This window comes from Pagrus pagrus (genome assembly GCF_965226575.1).
Source record: "Pagrus pagrus genome assembly, chromosome: 18".
NCBI lineage: Eukaryota > Metazoa > Chordata > Actinopteri > Spariformes > Sparidae > Pagrus > Pagrus pagrus.
The window spans coordinates 5,683,293-5,710,849 of record NC_140202.1 but is presented as its reverse complement, the minus strand read 5'-3'; the positions used below and the strand labels follow the sequence as shown (position 1 = coordinate 5,710,849).

Below are 27,557 nucleotides of genomic sequence, written 5' to 3'. Positions count from 1 at the left end.
AACAAGACATCCGGTTGATTTTCAAAATAAAACACTCCCTGTTGATACAAACACAAAAACCTCAAAAAAGAGACAAATACAAGCTCTTCGTCTAATCCGTCGGTCGGGAACACTTTGTGTTGTTGTGTTTATAACACATACATATAACTGCGGTAGTGTGTGATTATGTAATTATCGCGGGAATTCCTCGGTTTCGTAACTCCGGCGGAGCTGCGCCGTGGCAGACTCAAAACGCAGCTGGTGAGGGTTGCCGGACGAGGACGACGGAGCAAAATCGTACCGGAGCCGTAACGCAGCTGTAACACAGCCTTACCATATCCAGTGGAATCTGCGGGAAACCCTAAACCCAAACCACTCATAACTGCTTGACCATGATTTCAGCTCACAAGATCTATAATGGATAACCATTAAAACAACAAACAATACAGATTGACTCATTATCTCCATTGCTATCAGTCAATCAAATAAAAAGAGAAACAATGTAAAATTTGAGCTGACATGAAAAATTGCTTTTTAACCATTGTAGATCACATCCACGGTCACATTGTGCACCTATTGAACCGTATAAATCAAAAAATATTTCTATATCAAAATCCAGTCATGTCTTTGTCCTGTAATACAAAATGTCACGTATACTTTCGTAAACTTGAACTAGCCAACTTCAAACATGAATAACCACTAATGCCATCCACCCATCAATCAAAGCTGTGAGTGAGTGGCAGAGAGCTTAAATTTCATGTCAGACAGATGCTGCTGGATCAAAGAAATGTGGAGGGCTGATTGCTGTAAAAAAAAAAAAAAAGTTAGGTGAAACTGGATCATGTTAGAAAATGTGGCAGTAAACAAAGTGGATATTTCTCCTTGAGTTCCGCACGGGTGGAGATATAAACAAAGTCCCGTGTATGACATGTAGGCTGTCTGCACATCCCTGCTATAAATACGATACAATACAATCTGTTGCCCTCTAAGACTGTGGTGGACAGGCTATCCTACTTCTCCTTCTCCTTCCTTTCTGAAGGTTTTCAAGCATCCTTGTTTTGCTGGCTTGCTAACCGGCTACATGGGCTGTCTTAAACAGTTAGCTGTGCTAGTTAAAGGTATAGTTGGTAATCCTGTTCAGAAACACTTTTTGTTATACTGGGTGAAATGGTCTTTCCATCCTGAGAGTAGTCCATACATAATGTGTTCAGAAAAAGGAACGAAATAAATCAGACCTCTGTGGCAGCTGCAGGCCTGTAAAGACTCTGACCAATCCCTGCCATTCGGTCCGAATGGAAAGAACCAATCAGATGCCTTCATGTCTCCCCCACTAGCCCCACCCCCCCACCCCCTCCTCCCTGCGCGCACTCATCACGTGTCACCGTTGCCGGATATATTCAGCACACTCGAGTTAGCAGGAGATCCACACTCCAGATCAGAAGGTGGCGGTAATGCACACCTAAAAGTTGTTTGCCAACAGCCATAAAACAACAGAAGAAGAACAAGAAGACGCAGAGTTAGCAAGAGAGAACAATGGCAGAGAAAAGGCAGCCAAAAGTAGCACTTCCAGAAGTGATGCAGAGGTTGCTGTCTTTCAGTTGGACAGGTAATTATTTGTTTTGCTTCGGGGGGGATTTGTTATTTTCATGAAATATGTAATGTTAGCCAACTTAGCTACTTTTGTAGCTTGTATTAGCCCAATGCTAACGGCTCTCCTCTGCCCTGCTGACGGACTGTCTGATGCGCGTTCAAGTTTGTGGGGGTGGGGCTTTGGACGGAGCACTGACGGGAGCGGGAGAAGGGGGTGGAGCTTAGACGAGGTGCCACTTTCAAATCTTGCTAGCTCTCCAACATTACCAACTATACCTTTAATTTTTCCAAATGCTAGATGTTCCAGTCACGGGCAGTGGTTAGGCCCATAGCAATTGTCTGGATTCCCTAGCCTAGTTTGGCAAGACAGAAACGCAATCCAGGTGAACAGGTTAGCAGCAGGTTGGATTAGCCCAGAAAGGAGCTAATTCTCTCCCGCAAGGAAATGGAGGCTTTGCGAGCTGAGATTGAGCAGCTAAAAATGTTGGTAAAGGCTCCGCTTCCCCCACCCACCTCACACATGGTTTGCCTGGAATCTGGGTGAGGATGGGGACAATGTTATGTCAATGAGGGCATTGAACTCTCAGTTTCAGGCATGTGAAAGTGCATTTAGCCCCATGAGGATCCTTATCCTGAACTGTCATTTCAGGGGGTTGAGCCCACAAATACAGAGGCTAAGAATGGTTCAAAGACCTCCCTCGGGAACTCTGAGAGCACTCAGCTGTGGGAAGGATCCTGCCCTTTGCAAGCTACGCTGGATGATGTACCAGCTGCTTACCTTGTGGGCAACCTGTTCTTTTGATGGAGTCTGGTAACTACTCTCTGATACCAAAAAGACAAGTCTCTCACACTATACTGGACCTAAGGAGGTTGAACAGAAATTTTAAATGTTTCCATGTTGAATGCTTCGCACAATAGATGTCCTCCAGACCATCATGCCACAAGAGTAGTTCACCTTCATAGATCTCAAAGACACCTACTTTGACGTTCCAATTCACCCAGACCACAGGAAATTCCTTGCTTTGCTTTTTAAGGTCAAACCACCCAGTTTGCCATCCTTCCATTTGGCCTGTCCCTGGCATTTTTATGAGATGCTGAAGGGAGGCCTAAACATCACTGCGCCCGTTGGGAGTAAACACTCTCTCTTACCTCAACGACTGGCTTATTTGCACACCCTTGTTGCGTACGCTCATATTGAGGTACTGGGCATGCCAGTGAATTGGGAGAAGAGCTCTTTGCATCTAACCAAGCAGGCTTACGGTATTTCTACCTTGGGGTAAGTGTGATAGTCCAGATATGACTCAGGCTGCTGGGGATGCTTATGGCAGCCTTAGCAATCACAGCCCTGGGATTGCTCCATCTCCGCCCCTTGCAGAGATGGTACAACAGCCTCCAGATGGATCCTTGTCTACACAGGTGGGCTTTCTGTATCTCCGCCGGTGAAGGAACGGCACATTTCTGCTGGGTGGTGTTCCTCTCAACTCAGTCCCAGCGAGGCAAGAGATAGTGATGACGGATGTCTCACCTCGCAGTTGGGCAGCAGTATGGCAGAAGAGGTCAGTCCAGGGAGTTTGGAGCCCTCAGTGGAGAGAGCCGCACATCACTATCCACAACACTCCGCACTGTCTACTGGACTGAAGCACTTCTTGCCATTTCTTGAGCGAAAGCATGTAGTCGTTCAAACAAACAACATCTCAGTTTCATATATCCTGGGCAGCAATGGGGGGGGGGGCATTATCGGAAATCTGTGGCATTTGGTTCCACACTGGCGTCAGCTGTTTTGCCATTAGCTTCAACAAGTTGACCAGTAGGTGGGTGTCTCTTCTTTGTGACACTGCTGGTTTAAGTCCTACACTTTATTTACTGCCACTGACAGTCAGAAAAGGAATGAAACAGAATGGAAATTACAAAGGTAACTGTAACTTCAGGACAGTAGACATTGTTTATATAACATCTTGACCAGCGTGGAGCATGAGGAGACATATCCACTTTTTTTTTACTGCCACTCGCATTCATCCAGGAAATCACAGAACCAAAGTAATTTCATGACTTCTGTTTGCTCTCTAATGTCCTCTGTCCGCTCTGCCTGAACCCTCTGAGTTTGCAGATGAATAGTTGGCTGAACTCGTTTCTAAAGTAACCGCTAACAACTGTTTACTGTACCAGGCTCCAAGTGAACATGGCCAGTGTCAGGACTGAACACAAACTCCGAGACCTACTGCAGCCAGTTTGACAATAGGGAATTCAGTACCAAGGTGGTTTATGGAGTTTAGCTGCTGTTATACAGTTACCACTTGCAGATACATTTTGTCCAGGTGAAGGAAGCTGTGAAATGCTGCTGGTAAGTAGCTATCAGTGAGTTTCTGCCAAGTCAGGTGTGTTGATAAGGCTTGATTGCAGGGCGGAGCTAAGTCCGCATGAGGTAAATCTAGCAGATATGGGCTAGTCACTACAGCGTCAACTGCAGCGTCAGGACAGCCGAATGAAGACTTAGGGAGTCTCTCTGCGGGAGTCTATTGAGGAAGTCCAAGTAACTCACTGTCCATCACCTATCGCAGCCATGAGTCCTACCCAATCCCAGTCAGGACATCAAACCGGAGAAGATTTCACCGGAGACCCTTTGCTCAAGGCTGTAACCCAGCCAATCTCTGTTACCCAACATTCTCCACCAGTACTGAACTTGAAGTACTAGGGGGGCTATGGAACTGCCAGTCTGTTGTCAAGAAGGAGGACACCATTTCAGCCTATGCCTCCCTGCAGAGCTGCGCTCATCTGAATTCATCAGCTTCTTCTCCACATTTGACCTCACACTCTACCCCTCTCCCCCCACCCACCGGGCAGGGAACCAACTTGACCTTGTCTTCACAAGGTCCTGTAGTACCTTGGCACTCTCGGTTACCCCGCTCACCGTGTCCGACCACCACTTTGTCGCTTTCTCTCTCCCCTTGAAGTCCACCACTCCCCTACACCTCGCACGGTCACCACCCGCTCAACCTGAAATCCCTGACAAATCGCACCTTTCACGTCACATGGAATGGCTCCTTGTCCAAACCCTGCTCCCTGGAAACTGGTGTCCCTCAAGGCTCAGTACTAGGACCGCCTCTGTTTTCACTATACACTAGATCACTAGGCTCTGCAATCACATCACATGGATTCTCTTACCGCTGTTATGCTGACGACACCCAACTGTTCCTTTCTTTCCCCCATCCTCCAATACCCACGTTGCCACGTGCATCTCGGAATGTCTGGCAGACGTTTTCACTTGGACAACTGCGCATCATCTCAAGCTCAACCTTAGTAAAACTGAACTCCTCTTCACCTCGGGGAAAGACTGCCCTCACATGGACCTGTCAGTCACTGTTGAGAACGTCACGGTATCGCCTTCATCGACTGCGAGGAACCTGGGCATAATCCTCGACAACGGACTATCCTGCACCCCCAACATCAGCCTGGTGGCCCGATCCTGCAGATTTGCCCTCTACAACATCCGCAGGATCCGGTCTTTCCTCACAAAGGATGCGATGCAACTCCTGGTCCAATCGCTGGTCATCTCCCGCCTGGACTACTGCAACTCGCTCTTGGCTGGACTCCCAGCCTCTGCAACTAAACCGTTGCAACGTATTGAGAACGCCGCAGCGCGCCTCGTTTTCAATCTACCCAAATTCTCCCATGTGGCCCCCCCTCCTCCGTGACCTCAGCTGATTTCCTGTTGCGGCCCGCATCAGATTCAAGACCATGTTACTGGCCTTCAAGGCCGTCAACGGAACTGCACCCATCTACTTCCAAACACTGGTCAGACCACATGCCCCAGAGTGAGCACTTCACTCTACCACATCAGCTGGCCAGCTGGTACCACCATCGCTAAGAGCAAACAAAGGCCGCTCAGTGAAGTCGCGACTCTTCTCTGCTCTGGTGCCCCAGTGGTGGAATGAACTCCCGACCAATGTCAGGACAGCAGAATCACTCGCCGTCTTCCGCAAAAGACTCAAGACTCACTTGTTCAGACTTCATCTCGACCCCGCATAGCATGACTCCCCCCCCCCCCCCCCCCCCCCCCCCCCCAAATTGGCTGCTGTTGGTCTTGGATGCTGTCATGTGTTGTCCAGTTGATTGGTTATTGTGGCTGTATTAGGCCAGCCCTCTTATCACTTAATCGGCAGTGTTTACTTGGAGCTCGTGATGACCCATTCAGACTGTCAGATACTAACTAGCTGCATGGCGGTGGGTGTAATTCACATTTTGTGCTAATGCTACAATAATCATGGATCAATATCCTCGACAAGTTCCCCATACCTGACTGATATATGTATATATTCATATATAATAATAATAGAAAGTCCAAACTATCCTCCTTAAAACACAACATAACCTGTAATAACTGTTCCTTTTGCTAAAATCAAATCTTTAAAGACTGTCCAGGTCTGTAGTTATCATCTCTAAAATATATTAAACTAAAAACAACTGAAAATGCAATCCAGGGTTTGAAGGATACACAATGCTTCAATGTGTTTCAAAAGTGAAATCCACTGTTCCCTCTCACATCTGGAATTTCCCATCCCACAGGGCTATGGTTGATAAATCGAGATGCCTGATTTGTTGATTTATTGTTCAGACAGACAATTATGTCCTTCTCACTTCTCACTGACTGCCTTCTTCCCTGTAGTACACACAAACACACTCAGAGCATAGCACAGTTTACCGTATGGCATTTCTGAGGCCCTGAAGCACTTTTGAATGGTGGCTGATGGCTCACTGGGATGCAGAGGCATTAAATAAGTGAATGAGTGTATTCTTCTATTTTAGTTGACAGCTGCATCACCTTGACAGAGGTAATGGTGGCCTACCAGCAGAGCTGCAGCAGACATCAGGTCCAACCCAGAGAGCACATCCTGCAACAGCTTCAGGTACACGGCTCCACATATCAGTGTTAGTCACTCAACAAAAAGGACCTATATCCAGAATGATCCAACAGTACACAAGTTTATGGATCTGGCACATATCTGTAACAATTACAGACAGTATATAGGAAGAGCTGATCCGTAGCACAGCCATATATATGATATTATTTTGATATGATATCTGTTACCTGTCCCTTGGAATATCAGATTTGTATATCACAAAGATTGCACATCTGGCAAAATGGCATCAACAGATTTTCAAGCAACTGCATATACTGAGAGATACAAAGAAATGTGATAATAATTTTCACTGATTTGCAATACTGACATGGCGGGCCAAATATTTGATGATCTATGTTCTTTAAGAAAATCATTAAAGAAATCATTCATACATCAAACATCACAAAAAAGAAATCACTTGAAAAGTTTGTGCTGCTTGACATAATTTAAAATATAATACAGCCTACAGGGTCGAGCACAGTGAGTGAAGTGTCCATGCAGGTGTGGGTCTATAAACGGGAGAAAATCATTTGTTGGGTGTTTGGCAGGTGGATAATTATGCATACATGTTTCGGATGAACTCAGAGTTTACAAGTTCTCTATTAACTATAAACACCTACCATAATGTCTGGTAGGTGTTTATATGAACTGTATGATCTTTCCATTACTGTAAATGCTTCTATAACTCCATTTGTTTTCACATGTATCCATGCGTGCATGCATGTGCATTTGCAGGATGTGCAAAGAGACATATAGTACATAAATGCTCATGCCTGTGTGTTAGGAGTCACATGTGTGCATGTCTGCATGGCTGAGTTGTCCTTCATTAAACACAGATGCAGATACAGTACATACACATGTGTGGGACTTCTAGTAAATGATCTCATTAGTGTTTATACATGTGTCGTTCTCTGTGACCTCTACCTCTACACCCTCTCCTCTCCTCTTGGAGACTGTTCTCGAGGTCCTCCAACTAGAGCATCTTGTTTCTGGCTACAATAAATCATTAGTTGAGTTGCCTGTTCAGCTCACAACAACATCATGCTTCTTCAAAGTGTGGGTCAGAACCAAGGCCTCGACATGTGGCTTGACCTAAAAGGTTCAGATTCTGTGCCGATATTAAGGATTTATGGCCACGATCATTACAAAGCATCTGTTAGCGGGCTACCTTTACCCAGGTGATTACAGCCACTAGTTTAGTTGCCCCTTAAGGGGTCGCAAGATTAATAATGTGAGTCACGAGAAAAATAGCAGTTGACAAAATCAATCTTGCCTCAGTGTCGTCTGCCCTGGAGCTTTCCATTGTATCACATGATCTTCTTCAGCAGATGGAGCTGTAGATGTTAAATCATTATATTTTTTCAGTCAAAATACTCAAATGAAAATCAGGCCAATAACCATCACCACATAATACGAAACAAAAATTTTAATTCAGATAGTGACAACAGATCCTCACGCTACAGATCTAAACTTCCACCTGACCGACCCTGCAAAGTGAAATATTGTTTTCAAAGACGTGTGTAGCTCGGTCCTTTTATGCAACATCAGCAACTCTCCTCATAAAAGAACTGTACCACGCAGTGATATTACAGAACTCCACAAATGATCAATATTAACACTATAACCTGCTGCAACTTAAGCCTCATACACTGTCAGAGCATATCCGACCGCAATCTCAAGGTTTTATTAAAACAAAGGCACCTTCATGCAACAGCACAAGCTTGCACACACACACACACACACACACACACACACACACACACACACGCACGACACTGGTTTGGGAACAACAACACATATTACACATATACACACACACATTCTAAAATCCCTTGGATAATTTGAATGTCTTGGTTTCATCAGCCTCAATAAGGATTATTGTCAAGCATCAACATCATCGATACTCCAAACAAGAGGCTACGAGCAGGTTAAATGCAGGACTCAGGTTTTTGAGGAATTTTGGATTGTAATATTGTTTTTTTTCTCCAAAAACCAGGGTTCGTATTGAACCGTGGGCTAATTGTATTGTTGCACCCCAGTACACAGTTTATACTGACTGAGTTTGTTGTAGGCAGAACATTAGTATGTGATGTTGAACACAACCAAACACACAACCAACACTGTGGCAACAAAATGGTGGGGAAATTTTGTTGACCTACCAACTGACTGAGCAACACACACACACACACACACACACACACACACACACCCTCTCCAGTGACATAAACTCACTTATTTTCTCTTTGCCGTACTTGAAACACACAGTCTGCCATTTATAATTTATTTTATGTACATAATAACTTAGAGCAGCGATGTTAAAGAACGCTGCTCTCGACCCTCCACCCCCACCCCCCTGCATAAATTTTGCTTGAGATCAAGGAGAATTATTTGTGGAAAATTAGAGACTTAGCAGTGCTTACATTAAGCATACAGCCGCTGTATTATCTCTGAGGTGCTAATGAACCCAGTTGCATTGGAAACGAATGTAGGTGGTCCTCCTAAAAGAGTAAAATATGTATAGTTACGCATTAGCTAAGAGGGGCAATGTTTAGACCAAAAGGGCTGCCTGTGAATGAATCCATAATAAGACGATGCAAAACGAAACGACAAACACCTAAAGAGCAAATTTATTAAATTAGGTCTTTTCAGGCGAGGGGCGATTCCCCCGAGAGCCGGCGTTGAAGACTTTTAAAGCTTTTTTATTGCACCCTTGGGCCCCTTTGCACTCCTTTGAAATGCTGTAAGTGGATAAAACAGTATTGCTGTTCATGACATCTTCATAGGGGTGGTACTGGTAAACAATAATAGAGCCAACCAGGGGTCTAAGGCCGCCTTGCTTAAACTGTCTAATTTCACTGTGAAGTCTGTGTCTCTCCTTTCTGTTTCTGTTTGGCTCACTCTGTAATTAGAAAGGTAATTGAGATGATCAAGCTCCATCTCTACACGACTATTTTGGCACGAGGAAAGAGCTTAACTGCAGTCATTTATATTCAAATTAAGAAATAACTGTGAAACACATTATGAGCTAATACAGGTGGTACTGTCAGGTTGGTCTCTCCCACTGAGAGAGAGGGACATTGTTTTGATTGATTGATCAATCATTATTTTGGTATATATGTTAAAATGAACCAAAGTCCTGACACACCTCCAACATCCTGACTGAGGTTAGAGGAATGACTGAAAATATGTAGACTGAAACCATAGATTATTAGGCCTACCCTTCCCACAATCCAACATCTAAAGATATAATATGTAAGATTTCTCCATTGAAAACTCGTTTGTGGAGTTGTGTATTTAGATTACTCCAAATGTGTCCAACAATGTTCAAACCAGAGAAATCCACAGCTTTACTCGAGGTAGCGGAGCTCCTGTCTCTGTACGTTCTGGTAGAGAATCAGAGAGTGAAGAGAGGGAAGAAAGTCGGCTAATAAGACAAACAGTACGGTGGATTCAACTTTAAAACATTACCTCCTCTGTGAGCATTTATACCTGAATCAGGTCAGATAGATTTCCATCAACAGTGATGGTTGTTTGATGGTGTGTTCACCTCCAGCAAAGCAACTGTGACTGCAGATCATCATTGTGTTTATTCATGTTTAGTGTTTATTCACCCCAAAAAGCCAGATTACTGTAAATGATGTGTACATAAACATCAACCACATCTAATGAAGATCATTTGTTTAACAAAATAAATAAAATACTGTAGAGTTACCATATAAAGAAAGTATGATGGGATATCAAACCATTTGTCTCTTTTTAAACCCCCACTGAGGATCTTATGTTTTCACCCATGTGTTCGTTGGTTGGTTTGTCAGCAGGATAACACAAAAACTACTGAACAGATCTCCATGAACCTCTGATGGAGCAGTGTCTCGGCCCAGAATAGACCCCATTAGCTTTTAGTGCAGATGTGGATGAAGGGGCGGATCCAGGAATCTTTTCGCGCTCTCTTTAACATTGCATTTTTTGACAGTTTTGTTAATTCCTCAGGGAATCATACATGGATCCTGATGAAACAATCAGGTGTATTTAGATGACAGGTATATCTGAGTGAGTGGAATTTGATGTGGATTATAATTAAAATGAAAGATTATTATTTCCCACCACAATGACACATCTATGTCACCTGTGTTAAGGTGTCCTCCTTTAACAATTAAATTATCCTCCCAGAATTTAGCTCACATACATCCATTCAAATATATGGATTGGCTCAATATTCCTTCTTCTGTATTGTGTGAAGGGCGATTTACTGATTGATTTATTTCAATATACAGTGAAAAAAACCTGTTGTTCCTAGGTTTTGAGTGAAGTATTCTCCAAGCCTCCAAACACAAAAGGATTATAAATCAAACACGCTCACACTATGAGTTTGTATTCTTTCCATGCTGTTTGGAGAATAAGCTCTGAATTAGTTGCATGTTGGAAAGTCTTCTAATGAATAGCTTAGTGGTTGTTTCCCTTGCAGATTATTCAGTTGAGTGGACTGAAGAGAAATCAATTACTACAACTTAACTTTCATTATTTACCCCGCAGCTACAGAAAAAAAAATGGCCTCCTTACATGACAACATGCCTCTCTTAAATTCATGGGGTCAGATTCAATACCCACAAATGTTATTTTCCCGAGATAATTCCCTCTGAAGGCTGGGGGAGGGCGAAAAGACAAGAGAAAATCTGTTTTTACATATCACCACCGCTTTCTCAGCTCTTTTGATTAGCATTAATGTTGCACTGCAGTAGTCTGCCGGCACAACTGTTATGGCACACATACACACACACACACACACAGAGAGAGAGAAAGCTATATCTTCCCCTGCCTGCTGAACTCTAAGGGGAACATTTTTTTCTTTTAAATTAAATGCATGCTGATTGTTATCCCCCCTCACTGTGGAATAGTCTGCAGCGAGGTAAATGTCACTAAGTAAGTGCCACACTCTTTCCTTGGTGGTAGTTAGCAGGTTTTGCATGAAATATAAGAGCAGAGAGAGAAGAAGGAGGAGGCGGAAGAGTGTTCCTGCATGCGTCTGAATGTGAGGGCTTATCAGGAAACAGCAGGGGGACCGGACATATGTCGCTCCTCTCATTACAGGCGATAACGGGGCGGTTAGTGGCGCATTTGAAATGCTGTACAGTGGCAGCCGCCGCGATCACACGGAAAGAAGAGAAGCGGGGAGTATGGGTCGGGACGAGGATCACCACGGGACCCGCGGCTAACGCACTTCAGTCTGTCATTCAGACGGCCTCGCGCTCACACACACACTGTCAGACACAACATGCTTTATTTAAAACACACCAACTCCACAGCCTTTCTATTGTACTTTTACACCATTTTGCTTGAATGCCATTTGGGAAACAGCATGCATAACTGGAAAAGGATGTCTACGTGTAAAAGAGTCTCTTTTACATTCTCTGCCTCTAATTGAATTTGGAGCAGTTGCAGTTAAACTGAATGGCATGTGTGATGCACTATTGGTGGTGCACTATTAGGCTGAATTGAATTTGCATGGTTGGGTGGTCGCACAAGTAATATGAGTGCTTTTGTAAGTAGGATAATATTACAGGCCTGGACTGACGGTTCACACGGGGGAGACGCGCCGTCACCAAAGTGGCCAAATGTTTCCAAAAATCATAGGAAGCTCACGCATCTGTAAACAACATGTTCATCATGAAATTGTCCTCACAGTTGAATTGTTTTTAGCTGCTGTGGATCGTCCCTCTTTACTTCATAACTCCCCCGAATGACTGCAGTTGTAGTATACGGCCTGCACCGAGGGTCAGGTCGGCCATGTTGCAAAACAGAACTACAATAAAACGCATACAGTATTTTCTCACTTTCTAATCATACAGATAGTTTTGGTTTTATTTGCTCAGGTTTTCATGTGTGTGTCTGTGAGTATTTCTGCCTCCGTCCCACCACAGTGGAGGGAGTTAATATTCTACAGATATACACACTGTTGAAAATGGAAGTAATGACCTAAGTGATAATTAAGTAGGTCACTAGTTACGTATTTTTAATGGGCTTTAATGGCAAAGTACATTCACATAACACTCCCGAACGAAACATGGCTAGAGATGTCCTGAGATCTTATTATGATCTGACAGAACAACATGGCAGAGACGTGAATACAGGTCGGATAACAACACTTCAGATTAATGTTAGCTGTTGTATGTTGCGTTGGTGTTCGTTTTTACTATGGGGGAGCAACCTGAAGGTAGACGGAAAGGATGGAAACAGATAAATAAAAAATATATACTAATGCAAATACTAATCCTGTCATCTCTAGTTCTACTACCACTATTCACTGTGTAAATCTTCACAGTGATCAACATGGAATTTAATGATTTATGATAAATTCATGTGCTTTTTGTGAGACTTAATACATAAATCAGTCTGTAAACTACACAACACGTTTTTACATACACAATGTCACAATGTATATGCAGAAATACTGTTTCTTGTCTGGACTGCGGTAATTATATATTCTTAGAAGGGTCATAATTAGATCATTATTTTGTAGTTCACTTTTTGGTAACATTGTATAACAACCATCATTAATAAATGGTAAGTTTAGCTTTTACTGTAATAAAAGAATTTCATTGTTATTAACAGTCAAATAAGTATTAACTTAAGTTTAATTAACTATACATTTACCATTATTAATGCTGGTTATGATGAAGAGTTTCACTGTTTTTAGTCTTATTCTAATTTATTTTATGTTAAAGACGCAAGTAAAGATGAATCACATCACTCTAAGTGTTTGTGCAGACGAGCAGCCTCAGGTGTTCAGACTGCTTCTAGTCAACACTGCAGTTAGAAAACATGTGAAGACGAATATAAACGATGATACAAAAACGTGTGCATTTACTTCGGTGGCCAGCATGTTATTATATAAATTCCTTAATTGAAATATTAATAACAAAATATTAACATAAATAAATAATTATCAGTGTTTTTTCTCTCCCAGCAGAACGAACGCTGATAGTCACACCATAAGAAACTTGCAGAACTACATCTAAAATTCAACACAGGGTTAAATGTACAAAACAAACACACACACACACACACACACACACACACTTCCAAACAAGCATTCAGCACTCAGACTGGAATGTGTACGTTATTTTGACATCAACCATTTAAGGGGACAGTATATTTTACACAAAGTGGCATTAATTAAGTCGCTAAATGCACGCTATCAAATATTTCAAAAGCAATGCGAGTGAACAAAGAGGGTGACAGAGGGAAATACTGTGAAAGTCAATTAGAATTTTATGTACGTTTTTAGATCTCTCTTTTTAAATGATGAATGAAGTTACTAATTTTGTCTGTGCTCTTTCTAGACACTGCAGCTTTAATTGCTAATTGTTAACAGCGAACGAATACATTTGCATATTAATTAGCTCCCAATTTACATTTTTAATTTGCTGCCTTCAAAGGGTGTGAGATAAAAGGTCGTGTTATTTTAAATAATTTATCCTTTATTGCAGAAAAGATGCTGAAAGGAAAATGTGGGGGGGTGATTTTTAACTCGTAAGAGCTCTGAAAAAGCATTTTAAAAATACATACAAATATATATTTATTTATATTTTTTGTCAGTTAATTAAATGGGCTAAGGAGAAAAATAGTGCACTCAAAGAGTTTTTAATACAAAGCCACCCGTAGAGGCAGAGCAGCTCTGGACGGTTGAGTGAAGAATAGTGAATGCACCAGAGATGACTTCTGTGAAAGTCAAGTTTAGAAACTAGATCCCCCCTCTCTCTCTCTGTCTTTTCCTGCTGCCTGTGTGTGTGAGCGTGCGAGGGAGGGAGCGCTTTTCTTTTTATCACGCCATTTTGTCCTCTCTCCCTCCTGACACATCAATTGATTTGGCAGGCGACGCCTTCGGTTTCCATCTTTCACCAGCGGAGAGGGAACGAACAAGTTCAGAAATTCATTAAGATGAAAAACAGCCACCACTGTATTTCTTGTGAGGAGGAAGTGCTGCGTGTGTGTTTCCCTCTCTGTCTCTATGTGTGTGTGTGTGTGTTTGAGAGTGTGATATGGGTAGCCAGCCAGTTGCTTGCACATTCTTACTGAGTGTTGTTCGTTGGCTCGGTGCCACAAACAAACCGCTTTCACAAGCAGTCTCCAGCCGGACACCAGCACACACTGACACCTTTTTTTCTTTTTGCTGTTGTGACAGACCAAACAAAAATTCTGAGGTGACAGAAATGCACACAAAGTCAATAAAAGAGATGAATGGAGCAAGCTGGACAAACCACCCAAAACAACTTTTCTTCTTGTGCACGAAGCCAAAAAGATCTCTGAGACGCTCCGCCCACCGCGCTCACACAAAAGAAACAAACAAAAAATAGACGAGATTCCTCAAAAAGAGACGAGTGATGCTGCAGCATGTTCATCCTAAATATAAGTATTTAAATGTTTCACAGTGTAATAACTGATGACATGCTGATGATGAGTCAAACGAGGAGCTGAAGTGAGCCGTGAGGCGCTGAGCCAGAACAGGCCAAAATACATCCCACAATTTAAGAGCTTTAAATCAAAATACCTTGTTGTGGAAGAATAAAAGAATTGCATGAATTTATAAAGAAGAAGATAATTGATGGTTTAAAGGCTTATTTTATTTTATTTGTGGGCAAAGTTTGTGCTATAATACAGCTGGTGTAAAGAGGTTAAACAGACCTGCTGATGGAGGAGAGCGACACGGAGGGAGAACAGATCCACCAATCAGGGTTCAGAGGCACATCTGTAGTTTTGAAGAAGTCTGGAGCAACACAAAAAATATCATTCAATATTTTAGAATATGTGTCAAGCATGTACATGTCAGTGTCGCACAGAAGTAGGGAATAGGAGAGAACAAATATATATATATTTCTTATTATTTTATTTTCTCAGAGTGCAGAAAAAAGTCTTTTATGTGATACACAAAGAAAAAAGGAACCATATGTATGTTAATCACAACTTTTCTAATGTATACGAGGACAGGGAGATATGTATAATGTACTAATATCAGTACTGTATATATAATAATAATAATAATACAGTATTATGTCACAATACACAATTTATATCTCCATATGTTGAAGTGGGAACTGGAGGACAAAATCAATATTTTTGACCAAATACCTCCATATTGATATTGCAACAATATTGTAGGGATGACTATTAGTGCTTTTACCAAATATTAACATGAGATTTGTGATAAAAAATCATCAGTAATGTGGATGTGATGACAAAGTGTGTAAGTCTGGTAAGTTTGCTTTACTGTAACGCAGCCCCTTTAAAACCAGGAGAAGACAACACTGACATCCTGCCACATAACATATCTAAAACATAAGAGCACAATAGTCTCATATCATGATAACAATATAATATTTATATATTCCCCAGCCCTATGGTATATGTTCACTTAATAATTATGAATTGGTGTTTGTCACATTTATGGTACATTTTGTCAGATTCTATGGGGGAAAACAAATCAACGCAGTAGAGATTGAATAGTAAGACAGAGCCAGAACTACACATTATTGTAATTTGTTGTATTTTGAGGGATCAAATTAATAAAAAGAACATCTATATATATCAAACTCAAGTAATGCAAACTCTCACCTCCTTCCTGTCTGAGCTCACAGTGACAGAAAACCTGCCTCATTCATATATGTAGCGCTGTGTGTCACAGCACATACACATACATATACAAACACACTACACATGGACACACATTCTCGCTCAGTGTGTAAGTGTGTGAATGAGTGCGGATGTGTGTGCGTGTCTCAGTTAAGATGATTACGGGGGAAATTCAACCACCTCTTCCAATTACACACTAGCCTCTTGTATACATAAACAGTGCAATTTATGTCCCATTGATCTGTCTAATTCTTAACAGGAGCACATTATGGCCAACATTTTTTGTCTCCCTCCCTGTTCTCCTCTCTGTAGCACGAGAGCCGAGCGAGGAAAGCCTTCCAAGTCCTTTTGTGCTCCCCGCGTCCCTTTGAACAATGAATCATATTTAGAAGTGAGAGACAAAACAAGGAGCTGCTCACACAAAAAGGCGGCATTTCAGTGAGCCAGCGACGATGAGCTGGTGCAGGAGAGGCAGTCAGAAAGCCAGGGTTTGAGTGACGTGAAGAGGGTGACAGGGCTAAGACGAGGTTTGTGAGGCCCCCATACCCCGTTTCCTTTTCGTTGATAGAAACAACAGAAAGACTGTAAATCACTGCACATAATATCATGAAGTGATACTGAAAACTAGCAGCTCATGAAATGTGATGTACCTGCACCAGCACAAAAGAGCGCTAACACTTAAGAATAACCATCATTAATAATCGGTAAATGTATTGTTGATTATTCACAGCCTTATTTTAAACATCAACTGCAACTTTACAATAAACAATTTCTTAATCGATGGTTTGTTGAGCATTGCATTGTTTGTTAACAGTAAAACAACTATTACGTTAAGTTAAGTTTAATTAACTATGAATGTAGCATTTATTAATTATGATTATTGTAAAGTGTTGCTAAAAGATGAAGTTTTTCATCACATTAAAGGGGCACTGTGTTGTTTTTTAGAATAAATTCAAACTCAGTAAAAAATATTTACAAAATTAATGAGTTGATAATAAAAACTCAGAAATATGTATTTTTTTCCATAAGTGAATAAACAAGCTTTTCTCAGAGGAAAATAAGGTCCCAGAACACTGTTTGAAGCTAGAAGGGTGGCAGGGTCCACCACATAAACAAAGTAAAACAGTATAAATTGTGTTGGCCTGTAAGGTCAGTTTGTTTATTCAGTTTATTCATCATGAAAACAAAGAGAGTTTGATTATTAAATTTTTTGGGGGAGAAAAAAAATCAGCCAATGAGGATCTTTCTCTGCTCATTAACATTTCTTCAACAAAACGACAGACTGCTCCTTTAAATGTTCCTGTCTATATAATAGAGGTGGTTAAAAATATTGATTATCTTAATTATCGTGATTCTATTTTTAAGAACTTAAAACTAGAGCTTATTCCATTAGCTCGATGCTAACACATGATGTTAATTGCCACTAACATTAGCATAGCGACCGCAGCAATATTATCTTAAAACGATCCAGTTCACTTAAAATGTTTAATCTAAAATGATTTGTGCTGATACTTGCAGGCATATACATTTACTTTATTTAACCTGTGGAAACAAACTAATAACTTCACGTTTGACGCAATGGACAGGTGAAGTAACGACTCCTCTTGGCCGAGATGACGTCATTTACTGAGAGGTTTTCCTCTCAACTTAATGTTATTTTACTATCTTTGTAACAAATTGCAACTTGACTTGCAAATACACATCATATGTGTGATTCATGGCAAAATTCAAACAGGAACAAAAATGTATTTGTCGTTCCTCGTTGACTGTACAACTCTGCTTATACACTGGCAGCTACAGCAACCCCAAAGGATGACAAATAAAACTCAAAAGTCCCAATGGGTTTAAAAATACAGCCATCATTATGCAGCAACATTGTATACCAGAAGAAGGCAGCACATATACAGTAAATGTATTTATATATATTTTCTATTTTACTTTATATTCTTCTCTATGACACCAGCTTAATGTGCAGGAACAGCAAAATATAGCAGTTTACATCAAAAAGTATTTTATTTACCACTTTATGTGCAGTTATGAAATAAAACTCAGATACACTGACTGACTGTTTTTGAAATATGACTCATAACACACAGTCTCTAAATTTGTATTAATCAACTTTTCCAATGGTCTTATTTTAAAGAAGCAAAAAAATCACAACACATGGTAATGTTGCATTGCAGTACTTAAGAATCGCAGTACATATCAGATCAGCACCGGTGGTATTGTCATGGTATTGAACTGAGAGATAAACTCTCGTCCTACAAAATAAGTAAACAATCAAAGGTCAAGTTTGTGGAAAAAGAATTATTATTATTTACTTTTTGTTATTATTTGAAGAACTCACCTTTCTGCTTCATCCTGACTGTGCAGGTGTGGTTTGATCAGATTTGATTGACAGCGGACTGCAAAAGAAGCAAACACCCTCACAACCATGATCACATTGATTGATTTAAAATATTGTTAAATCCTGACGGGTGTATGGAAAGGCTGTATATGACAACACCCTTTTTCCAACTGAACCCCATCCGCTTCAAACCAGAAAGAAAATCAAGAAGAAAAACACAAACACAGAATCGTCTCATAACGGAGCAGTAAGTCATCACTCGCAGTAAGAAACTGATTGAGACGATCCTCAGAAGCAAAGCAAACATTATATGATTTTCCATAAAAAACAAATGTTTAACATCTTTGAAATTTGCATTAAGTATAAATGTGTTAAACTACTCCAATGAAAAGCATTCGAATTAAACAAATAAATCAGTAAACACTTAACAATTTCCTTCATGTGAAAAATGCAAACGGATGGAGGGAAGCAGAGACCCACATTTTTAATTTGCTCACCTTTGGGGCCCCCTGGTGGTCCCTAATTGATCATTCCATGAACTGATATATATATAAAAAAAGAATCCGTTTTCATGCTAAACATCCAAATAAAATGAAATAGCATTTGATCATCAGGCAACTTTCCTCCATTGAATCCAGACAGGTGAAAGTCTATCAGGGTAGCTGCTGTTGACCTCAGCCTGCCTTCATCAATGACAGGCTCAGATATACTAAATATCCACATTAATACATATTTGTCAAAGAGGAAACTAGATCATATCAGAAGAGGAACATTCTTATTTTTAAAAATACAAAAGGCATAATAATCCCAAGGCACAGAATGTCATGTATCACAGGGAAGCTTTTTTTTTTTTAAACAAAAATAAAAAATAAATTAAAAAAATCCATGTTCCCTTTCTCTGTTTAGCTTGTCATTAGAAAAAAAAAATCTGTTTTCCACCATCCGCACAATTCTGCCATCTCCGGTGATTGATGCAGTCAAATTAGATGTATGTGGAACACTGGCTCTGGCAAATGAACACATCAACTGATGACCAGCTGTTTCTAATTATTATACACTGGTTAATTAGGACGCCGTGTCACCATCAACGACGGCGGTAAACTGTGTGAAATTCATAATTCATGCTCTGCCGTTCAATAAGCCTCCCTGATGAAACCAGTACAGTGTGGCATGGATGGAGAGGCCGTGCAGAAAGAGACGGGGGTGGGGGGGTGGGGGTGTACTGCTGTTGCCAAATATCTGAGTGTGTGTGTGTGTGTGTGTGTGTGTGTGTGTGTGTGTGTGTGTGTGTGTGTTCACGCCTTTCCCTCACACCTCCTGCTTCTACCCCTTTCTCTGTCTCTCTCTCTCTCAGCAGGGTGTGTGTGTAGGTGGCAGTGTGAAATGTCTGGATCTCAAAGGTAAGCTGAACACTTCACTACCTCATTATTAAATATGATTGAGGACTTCATGTGACATTCATGATACACTGAATGATTTTCTAATGTTATACATATTCAATCAAAGTGTAATTAAAGAACATATGTCATAACAGACCATGGTATCTTAAAAATAACAATTTAATATCATAAAAATGTTACAACTTTTACACAAAGACGAAAAACTGAATATATGACAAAACTGACATCAGTTATTAACAACACCTCTCAGTGTGAAATTTTTGATTCTGTATTTCACTATACTTCACACACATACACACACAGTGTCTCAGAATTTAGTCTTAAAGACTGATACCAAGCCAGCGTGTGTGGATTTATTAAAATTATCTTGTGAATCAAAATGAATGCATTTCCTTTGTTTGCTGCAGTTAATGCTGACTTCCATGTGCTCATCAAAAACACAATGGAGAAATTTTACTGGAAATCTGCCATAAAACCCATGAGGAGATAACTTCTGTGTTGGCATACAAAATGACACTATCACTGGACTCTGTGCTGTATAATAATTCTACTTGTTCCCAACATGGTTTTAAAATTTTCAGGAATTTTTCAGTCACTTAGAAGTGATGGGTACCGAAAGCTGGTATTAAACAGGGACCAGGCTCAATTGTTGGAGATCGTAATGTGGATGAGCTCCGATGTTATCGGTTCAGTATTGGAGAAGTGAACTGTATAGTCATAGCTGTAAACAAGGGTGTGTTCATGAATTCAGTCTGAGCATTATCTAAACTCTCATTCAAAAATAAATTCGCAGGTCCAGTTTCAGAGCGTACAGACCATCCTCTGGACACTCAGTCCAGACTGCCGGTGAGGTCATGTCATATTGCCAGAACTATCTCCATAGGCCTGTGTCAGCACTGGGAAAATGCCAGGCTACAGAAATTCTCATTCTGGTATCAAATGCCAAATGAGTCCTATCACTGGGTTTTTGAATGGGTGTTCAGTTACGGTTACAAGATCCATTTATTGTCATTTTTTGAATCACAAGGGTTTAAAAAAAACAATGTTTGTGTCCTTTGAGTCCTGCTACATATATTTTGGAAAGTGAAGTTTTGATGATGAATTGAGGAGTCTCACAGCCTGAGGAGTGAAGCTGCTCTGTAGTCTGGGGGAGTGAAGCTGCTCTGTAGTCTGAGGAGTGAAGCTGCTCTGTAGTCTGGTGGTACAGCAGCAGATACTTCTGTATCTGTTGTCAGATGGCAGCAGGGTGAACAGACTGTGGCTGGGTGGGTGTTGTCTTTTAGTATCTTTGGGCTCTGTGCAGACGTCTCACTTCTCTGATGTCACTGATGCTCTGTAGAAGGTACCAGTGATGTTCTGGTGGTTTTAATCAGCTGCTGTGGCGCTGTTCTGTCCTGGGCCGTGATGAACCAGACAGTTTGGGATGTTTCCAGTCAGGATGTTTTCTATGGCTCCTCTGTAAAAGTTGATCCGAATCCGGCTCTGGAATTTAACCTTACAAGTATCCATAGGAAGTAAAGCCTTTTTTTTGCTGTGCTTTTCTCTGGCTGGTTTGTATTTCTTTAAACCAATCACAATCCTCTTGGTCGGGGCTTAACCCAAAATGCAGCTAGTGTGCCATTGTAAAATAGTGTTGGATAGTGTTTTTGCACATGGGTAGGCAAACCCTGGCATTAAAATGGCTAAATCCCTGCAAACTAAAGAGCCAAAAAAAGAGGTTAGAGCTGCTAGCTTGTTTACGTTCATACCATTAGCGATCGGGCCAGTGTTGGAGTAACTTGTCTTTTTCGGCATGGAGGTTGCTTCGTTGCAGGTTGTTGTTGTTTTCTGGTATTTTGTAAACAGTGATAGACAGAACAGACAAAAACAGTGACACAGAGACAGTAAAATGGAGGAGAATGCTCCAGTGTTAGGCTGATACCAACAGTCTACAGCCGCTGAGTCAGGCTAATTGTTAGCTAACATTACAAGCTATCAAAAACATTTGAGCAATATAATATTACAATCATAACTGTAAATCTAATACTTATGCTTGTCTTGATTCTATATTAATCATAACCCTATCACTAAACTCAAATCTGATACCAGTTGAAATTAATGTTGTGCAGATTGACAGGGAAATATTGATACTTCTGATCCTGAATGTTCTGTTCTGAGATAGATTCTCATGTTAAAAGATTGATGTCTAAACTCAGTAATTTGGGGTAAATTAGTATTTTATCATCAACAGGGACACAGTAGAACATAACTGCACTATCACCAGGATGTAGTATAAATGATACCCTGTTCATAGGAACTACTTCTCCTTCCGCCTGTCATACTCATACATGAACTACAGCTCTATAAATGCATAAGATGCCACTGACAGAGAGTTGACACTGATGATTGCTGACTGCAAACGCAGTCATGTGTGGAGCATTTTTCAGTTCTCAAAACAGCCATGACGCTGTATGTGATGTGTGTGGGAGGACTGTGAGGTGAGGTGGCAATACCACAAACCTTGTTAAACATCTGAGATTTAATCACAGTACAGAATATGATGAGGTTATGCAGGTCTGAAGGTCTAAAGAAGAAAGGTGGTGCTAGGGTGAGACAGATTTCACTGTCATTGACTGTGGGAAAGTGATTCTCGTCTGTCGAGGCTTCAGTTTGTGTGTTGATTTACAAACAATAGACGTTCCACTGCATGCTTAAAACTACGCAATGAAGCTTTTGTTCTGTATTATATTGGTATTGGAGATACCAGCATGGGTTCTACTTCAGAAAGAAAATCAGTTTTATTGCACATCACTAGTTCAAACGAGAGCCCTGAAGTCCTGAAGTAAATGTGATAGTAGCACTGTAACTCTTTTAACCCTTGCATTAAACTATGCCTAATCCTCATTCAAATTTTAATCCAAAGTCAGATCCAAAGTAGTTTCATGTAAAGTGAACACTGGACAGAATGTCCTCACTTTGAAGTTTTAAAAACTCTGCCTGTTTTCACAAGTATAGAAGTATAGCAGACAATGCATCTGCATACAGCAGCAGTGTAAAGTTGTGTGTATGCCATGATGGGCGTCACTGTCGTCACGCACTGATGACATCCGACTGCGGGTGTAGCTGCCTTATTATCTTCCCGACACAGGGTGGATTAGAAAAATGGGATTTCAGATGGCTCTCCCTTCCTTCTCCCTTCCCACACGCCCTCTGCCATCGCTCAGTTAAGTGATTATTGTTAAAACACAGGGAAAAAATCATTTTGGAAATAATTATGATGGTAAGTATCATTTCCCCTTCTTGGCTGCGGAGATAAGACTTAACCCAGGAGACAGAAAGATTGAGTCTAAAAAGTCACATGGATTAGTTTGATCAGTCACAGTTTGATCTGGAGTGTGACTCCTGATCAGGGTTGGGGAGCAACAGTAATCAGGTTACTAAATTTTAACTCTAATACCTTAGATGTAATAATGAACACACACCAATATGTGGAGTGACCCATCACAGCAATCAGATTACAAAATGGTAACAGTAATCCCTAAGCAATACATTTATTTGTCCAGATGGAAGATAACAGTTAAATAGTGAAATTCACACTGTTTAGATTGTGGCAGTGGTGAATAAAAGTAAAAACGACAGCTCTTCATCCATCTCCAACATGACTGTCATTCATTGAAAAAAACCCTACATTTTAAATTAAATTACATTGGCCATATGTAAACATACATGTAGACATATACAATAAAAGCAGGACATAAAATACACAAAGGTAAGTCTTAACAAATGGGTCTTCAGCTGCTTTATAAAAGGTGCCCACAGTGTCCACAGATCTTAAGTCAATTTAAGTCCAAAGTGTAGGAGCCACAACCTCGGACTCCTCGCTCCTTTAGTTGTAGCCTTTGATCGAGGTACTACCAGCATACCATGATCAGAGGACCTGTTGGTGACAAAGGCCTGAAGTAGATCTCTGATGTAGGCAGGTGGCTAACCATGCAGAGCTCTGTAAGTGATGACAATAGGAAGAAAAAACACACAAAGACAGGTCATTAGCTCATTTGAAGGCTGAAGGCCAGGAGACTGGAGGCTAAGTGGCTACAAGCTAGCAGGCTGAGACTCAGGGACATAATCAGGGATGTTTAGAAAGCTCTTAGCCCACTCAGGAAGAAAGTTACATAGCCACGGTTTAGAAGACACCTCCCTGCGAGCCATATTAAGAGTTTTTTTGCTTGAATTCTTCAGAAGGGGCCCTCCTCCAATAACCTTGGATGCACAGAAGGGTATATGACAAATCAAAAAGTTCATCATCAAACAAGGCACCCGCTGGGTCCATGTCTGGCCAGTTCGACCTGTCACGGCTGATGGTGCTGAGCAAGAGATAACATTGGACCCAAAAGCAGATAACAGGGGAGGCAGCAGGGTAACTTCAGTGATTAATTGGAAAAGTCATACATGTAGGCAGTAGGTAGGCAGCTGTACGGGCAAGTAGATACGCAGACAGGAAAACAGGAAACAGGTCCAGTTAACAAAAAAAAAGTATCTGGGCTGATGAAGGAGATGGAACAGGTGAGAGAGTGGGTGGAGTAGGCAATGTAACAGCAGAGTTGATGAGTGAAGTGAGTAAGGGTGTGTAATTGGGTGTACCAGTCAGGTGTTAAGGTGAGGAGGGAAAGTGTGGGGAAATCTGGTGGACAAGTGGAGTGGCTGTAACTGTGGCTCAGGAGGTGGAATTGTGACTGGAAGGAGAGACCTAGAGACAGATTGTGACACTGTCCTTATGGACAGATATCGTTAGCTTTGTTCCTAGACTGCTGCTAAATGTAGCTGCTGTTAAGAAGTTAGCTGGGTAAGCCATACACCTAAGTTAGTGGTGTAGCGGTCCTGACTCAGCCCTGGGGTGCCAGGTGCCAAGAGTCCAAGGATGGCTGGCAGCGACTTAACACAGAAAAGCACTTTGAAAAGACGTTTGACCTTAATCAAGCTAGCCAGGGCAGACGAAAGTAAAGTTACCTACCTGTAACTTCATCAGCGCTAACTGGGAGATGCAGTCCAGTGTGGTCCTTTCTCCAGTGCTAACACAGCCACAAACTAAGCCTGAAAATAAGTCCAGTTGTGCGAGACTAGTGTGCTCCTCACTCATGGTCTCTCTGTCCAGTACATGTCAGACAGCCTTATCAAGACGCTGATACGATGTGAGTCATTGAGTCAGTTGAGCACCAGATAATTCTCATCAGTCATTATATATATACTGTATACATATATATATATAGATGTGTATATCTATATATCTATATATCATCTAAATATATATATATACATAATTGATTGCAATGTTCTGCAGGCAGTCAGTAATCCAGTAATCAAGCATTCACATCTTGGAAGTCCAATCATGAAAAACTGCATAGTGTTTCTTCTACCGGAGCTGATTTTCTCTGTCTCAGAGATTTATTAAAACATTCACATGGATGAAGTTTGCCTGTAAAGGAAGTTGTTTTGTTGTGATTTTTGCTAAAATGTTCATTTTAGAAAAAGGATAAAGCACATTCAGAGCCGTGCAGTTTTGCTTGTTAGCAAACAGCCTTCCAATTATCTTCCTTTTGATTGCTTGCCTCTATCAAGGTGAGCGATTAGACCACCGCTCCTGTGAAGCTCTGGAAGTCATCCTGAAATCGCTGCACTTTGATTTCATCAATCTGCAGGCAGCCCAACTGGAAGAAAATGTGAGTTTTATGAGCAAAACTTATTTTCCTCATCTTCATCTTCCAATTCCAATACAGTTTCATATTCAGGCCTCCCCCTGTATCAGATTAGAGGCTATTTTTTTCACTTCCATAAGAACTTCATAACATTCCTGTCAAATTTGGTGCCTTGCTTTCTTCATTTTTTCTCTTTACAATTTTTTTCTCTTCTAGGGAGCATCGTCCTTGCTGGATATGATTTTGTACTATGAATCTACAACCCATCTTGACATTTCTGACAACAGCAGTATGGGAACATCGTGTTGGAGGGCCCTCGCTCATTTGATAAAGCAGGTTGGCTGACACAGTGGAATAGTAATATTTTCTTGTAGGCTTTCACTGGGGGATAATGTAAATCCTAGAAAGTGAGTTGGCTGCACATTATATGGATTGAAGATGCAGGGCAGACCAAACAGGGTGAGAAGTTCGCCCACTGTGAGCACGAGCATAAACACATCAAAACATACATGCTGCATTACTGCAGCATCACAGATAGCACAGATTAGACGGCATAACTGATTAGCTGTGAGGTGAGAAACAATCGGTTTGAGTCCAAATATTACTACTGACTTACTTTCATGTATCTGTGATCAAAGTGGGACAGGATGAGGGAGAATGATGTAAGGACTTTAAGCTTGACTTTGAGTCAAGATTATTTTGTCAAAAATGAAAGGACTCTGCATCAACCACCATGGAGACTTACTTTTAAATAGTTTTTCACTTTACTATTTTGGTATCTTCAGTCCCATGGTATTGTAATCTGATGCTTTTAAACAAACTGACATTTGTTTTCTCAAATTGGCAAAATTGACATTACATTAGGAAAGCAGTTCAACGTGCTGTTCATTCATTCGACAGTGGCTAAATTCATCTATGGTGGGTAAAACAGTTGGAACTTGGTGACTTAGGGACTACTTCCATGGCTATTTGGGGGACTACTGTTGCTGGCAGGCTGACTGCTGTTTGGGTACATGCCAATCACAATAGCCCTTCAAGGTAGATGGCTTGCCTGCTCAGCCACTAACCGTTCAGAAGTTAAAAGTTTGTTCAAGAGACCCAATCTGTCCCATGCCTCTTTTCTGATGCAGGTCAAACTCTGGTAAGTGTTATATGTAAAACATCCACGCTGCAACACAGCTAATATAGCTCTGTTATACTGTGCTGCAGGGATGATGTATTTTTGCAGGCTAACCTGGAAGGTAGCATTGTCTTGATTCCCTCGATTGACAAAGAGCCTTTGGCATTTTTTAATTGGGTTTTAGATTATTGCAGAAAATAAGATCTGTGTTTATGATACTTAAATGTTTGTTCAGCAAGATAATCTACACATACGAACACCAACTTTGTGATTTTTGAAGCGTAAATGCAATCGGCAGTAGTAATACTGTAAGCTAATGTTAGGCTAAAAACGAACTACATTGTGGTTGAATGACTTTAACATTATCACCACTAAGCTCCCTACTATGCTACACTATATGCACTTTCTATAAATTGATCAGTCTGCAGGTTGTCGAGTCAGAGTTTGAATATTTTAAAACTAACGTCAGCCTGTAAAGTTTGACTAGTGACTAGATGAGTCTCCATGATGCCATTTAACTTCCTCGACAACCTCTGTAGTCTCATTTAGCCACTTGCTAGCAGCCGCCTTTTTTAACATACATAAATGATTTTTAATTTAAATGTGGGATATTTACTGATGTATCTTGTGTCCTGGAGCACAAACTGTTTTAAGCTTGTGTTAATCACAGACCTTATTTCAGGCATTAAACAGAACACCCATTTAAAAAAAACATGATTTCAAGACGATTATACGGACACTTTTACCCATGTCAAACTGGTTAAAAAACCCACCAACACCTGCTAACATCTAGCTTTTGTCTTCACTGTAAATGTGTACAATTGACAAGTGGTATTATTTCCAGATTTTAGGATTCTTGTGCCATTCTATCTGCATGGTCAAGACAGTTTCATCAACACATTTGTGTGTCAAAGTTTCCCAAAG

General features: G+C 40.9%; 1 protein-coding gene across 1 annotated transcript in view; it reads left to right on the top strand.

Moving 5' to 3' along the window:
• The window catches only part of LOC311273467 (protein phosphatase 1 regulatory subunit 37), an 81,069-nt gene that overhangs the window by 2,825 nt on the left and 50,687 nt on the right, over positions 1-27,557 (top strand). Inside the window, exons 2-5 of the mRNA XM_084380552.1 lie at positions 6,373-6,473; positions 19,796-19,841; positions 25,437-25,537; positions 25,730-25,849. Coding sequence (XP_084236678.1) covers positions 6,373-6,473; positions 19,796-19,841; positions 25,437-25,537; positions 25,730-25,849 — 368 coding nt within the window. The remainder of the gene's footprint in view (positions 1-6,372; positions 6,474-19,795; positions 19,842-25,436; positions 25,538-25,729; positions 25,850-27,557) is intronic.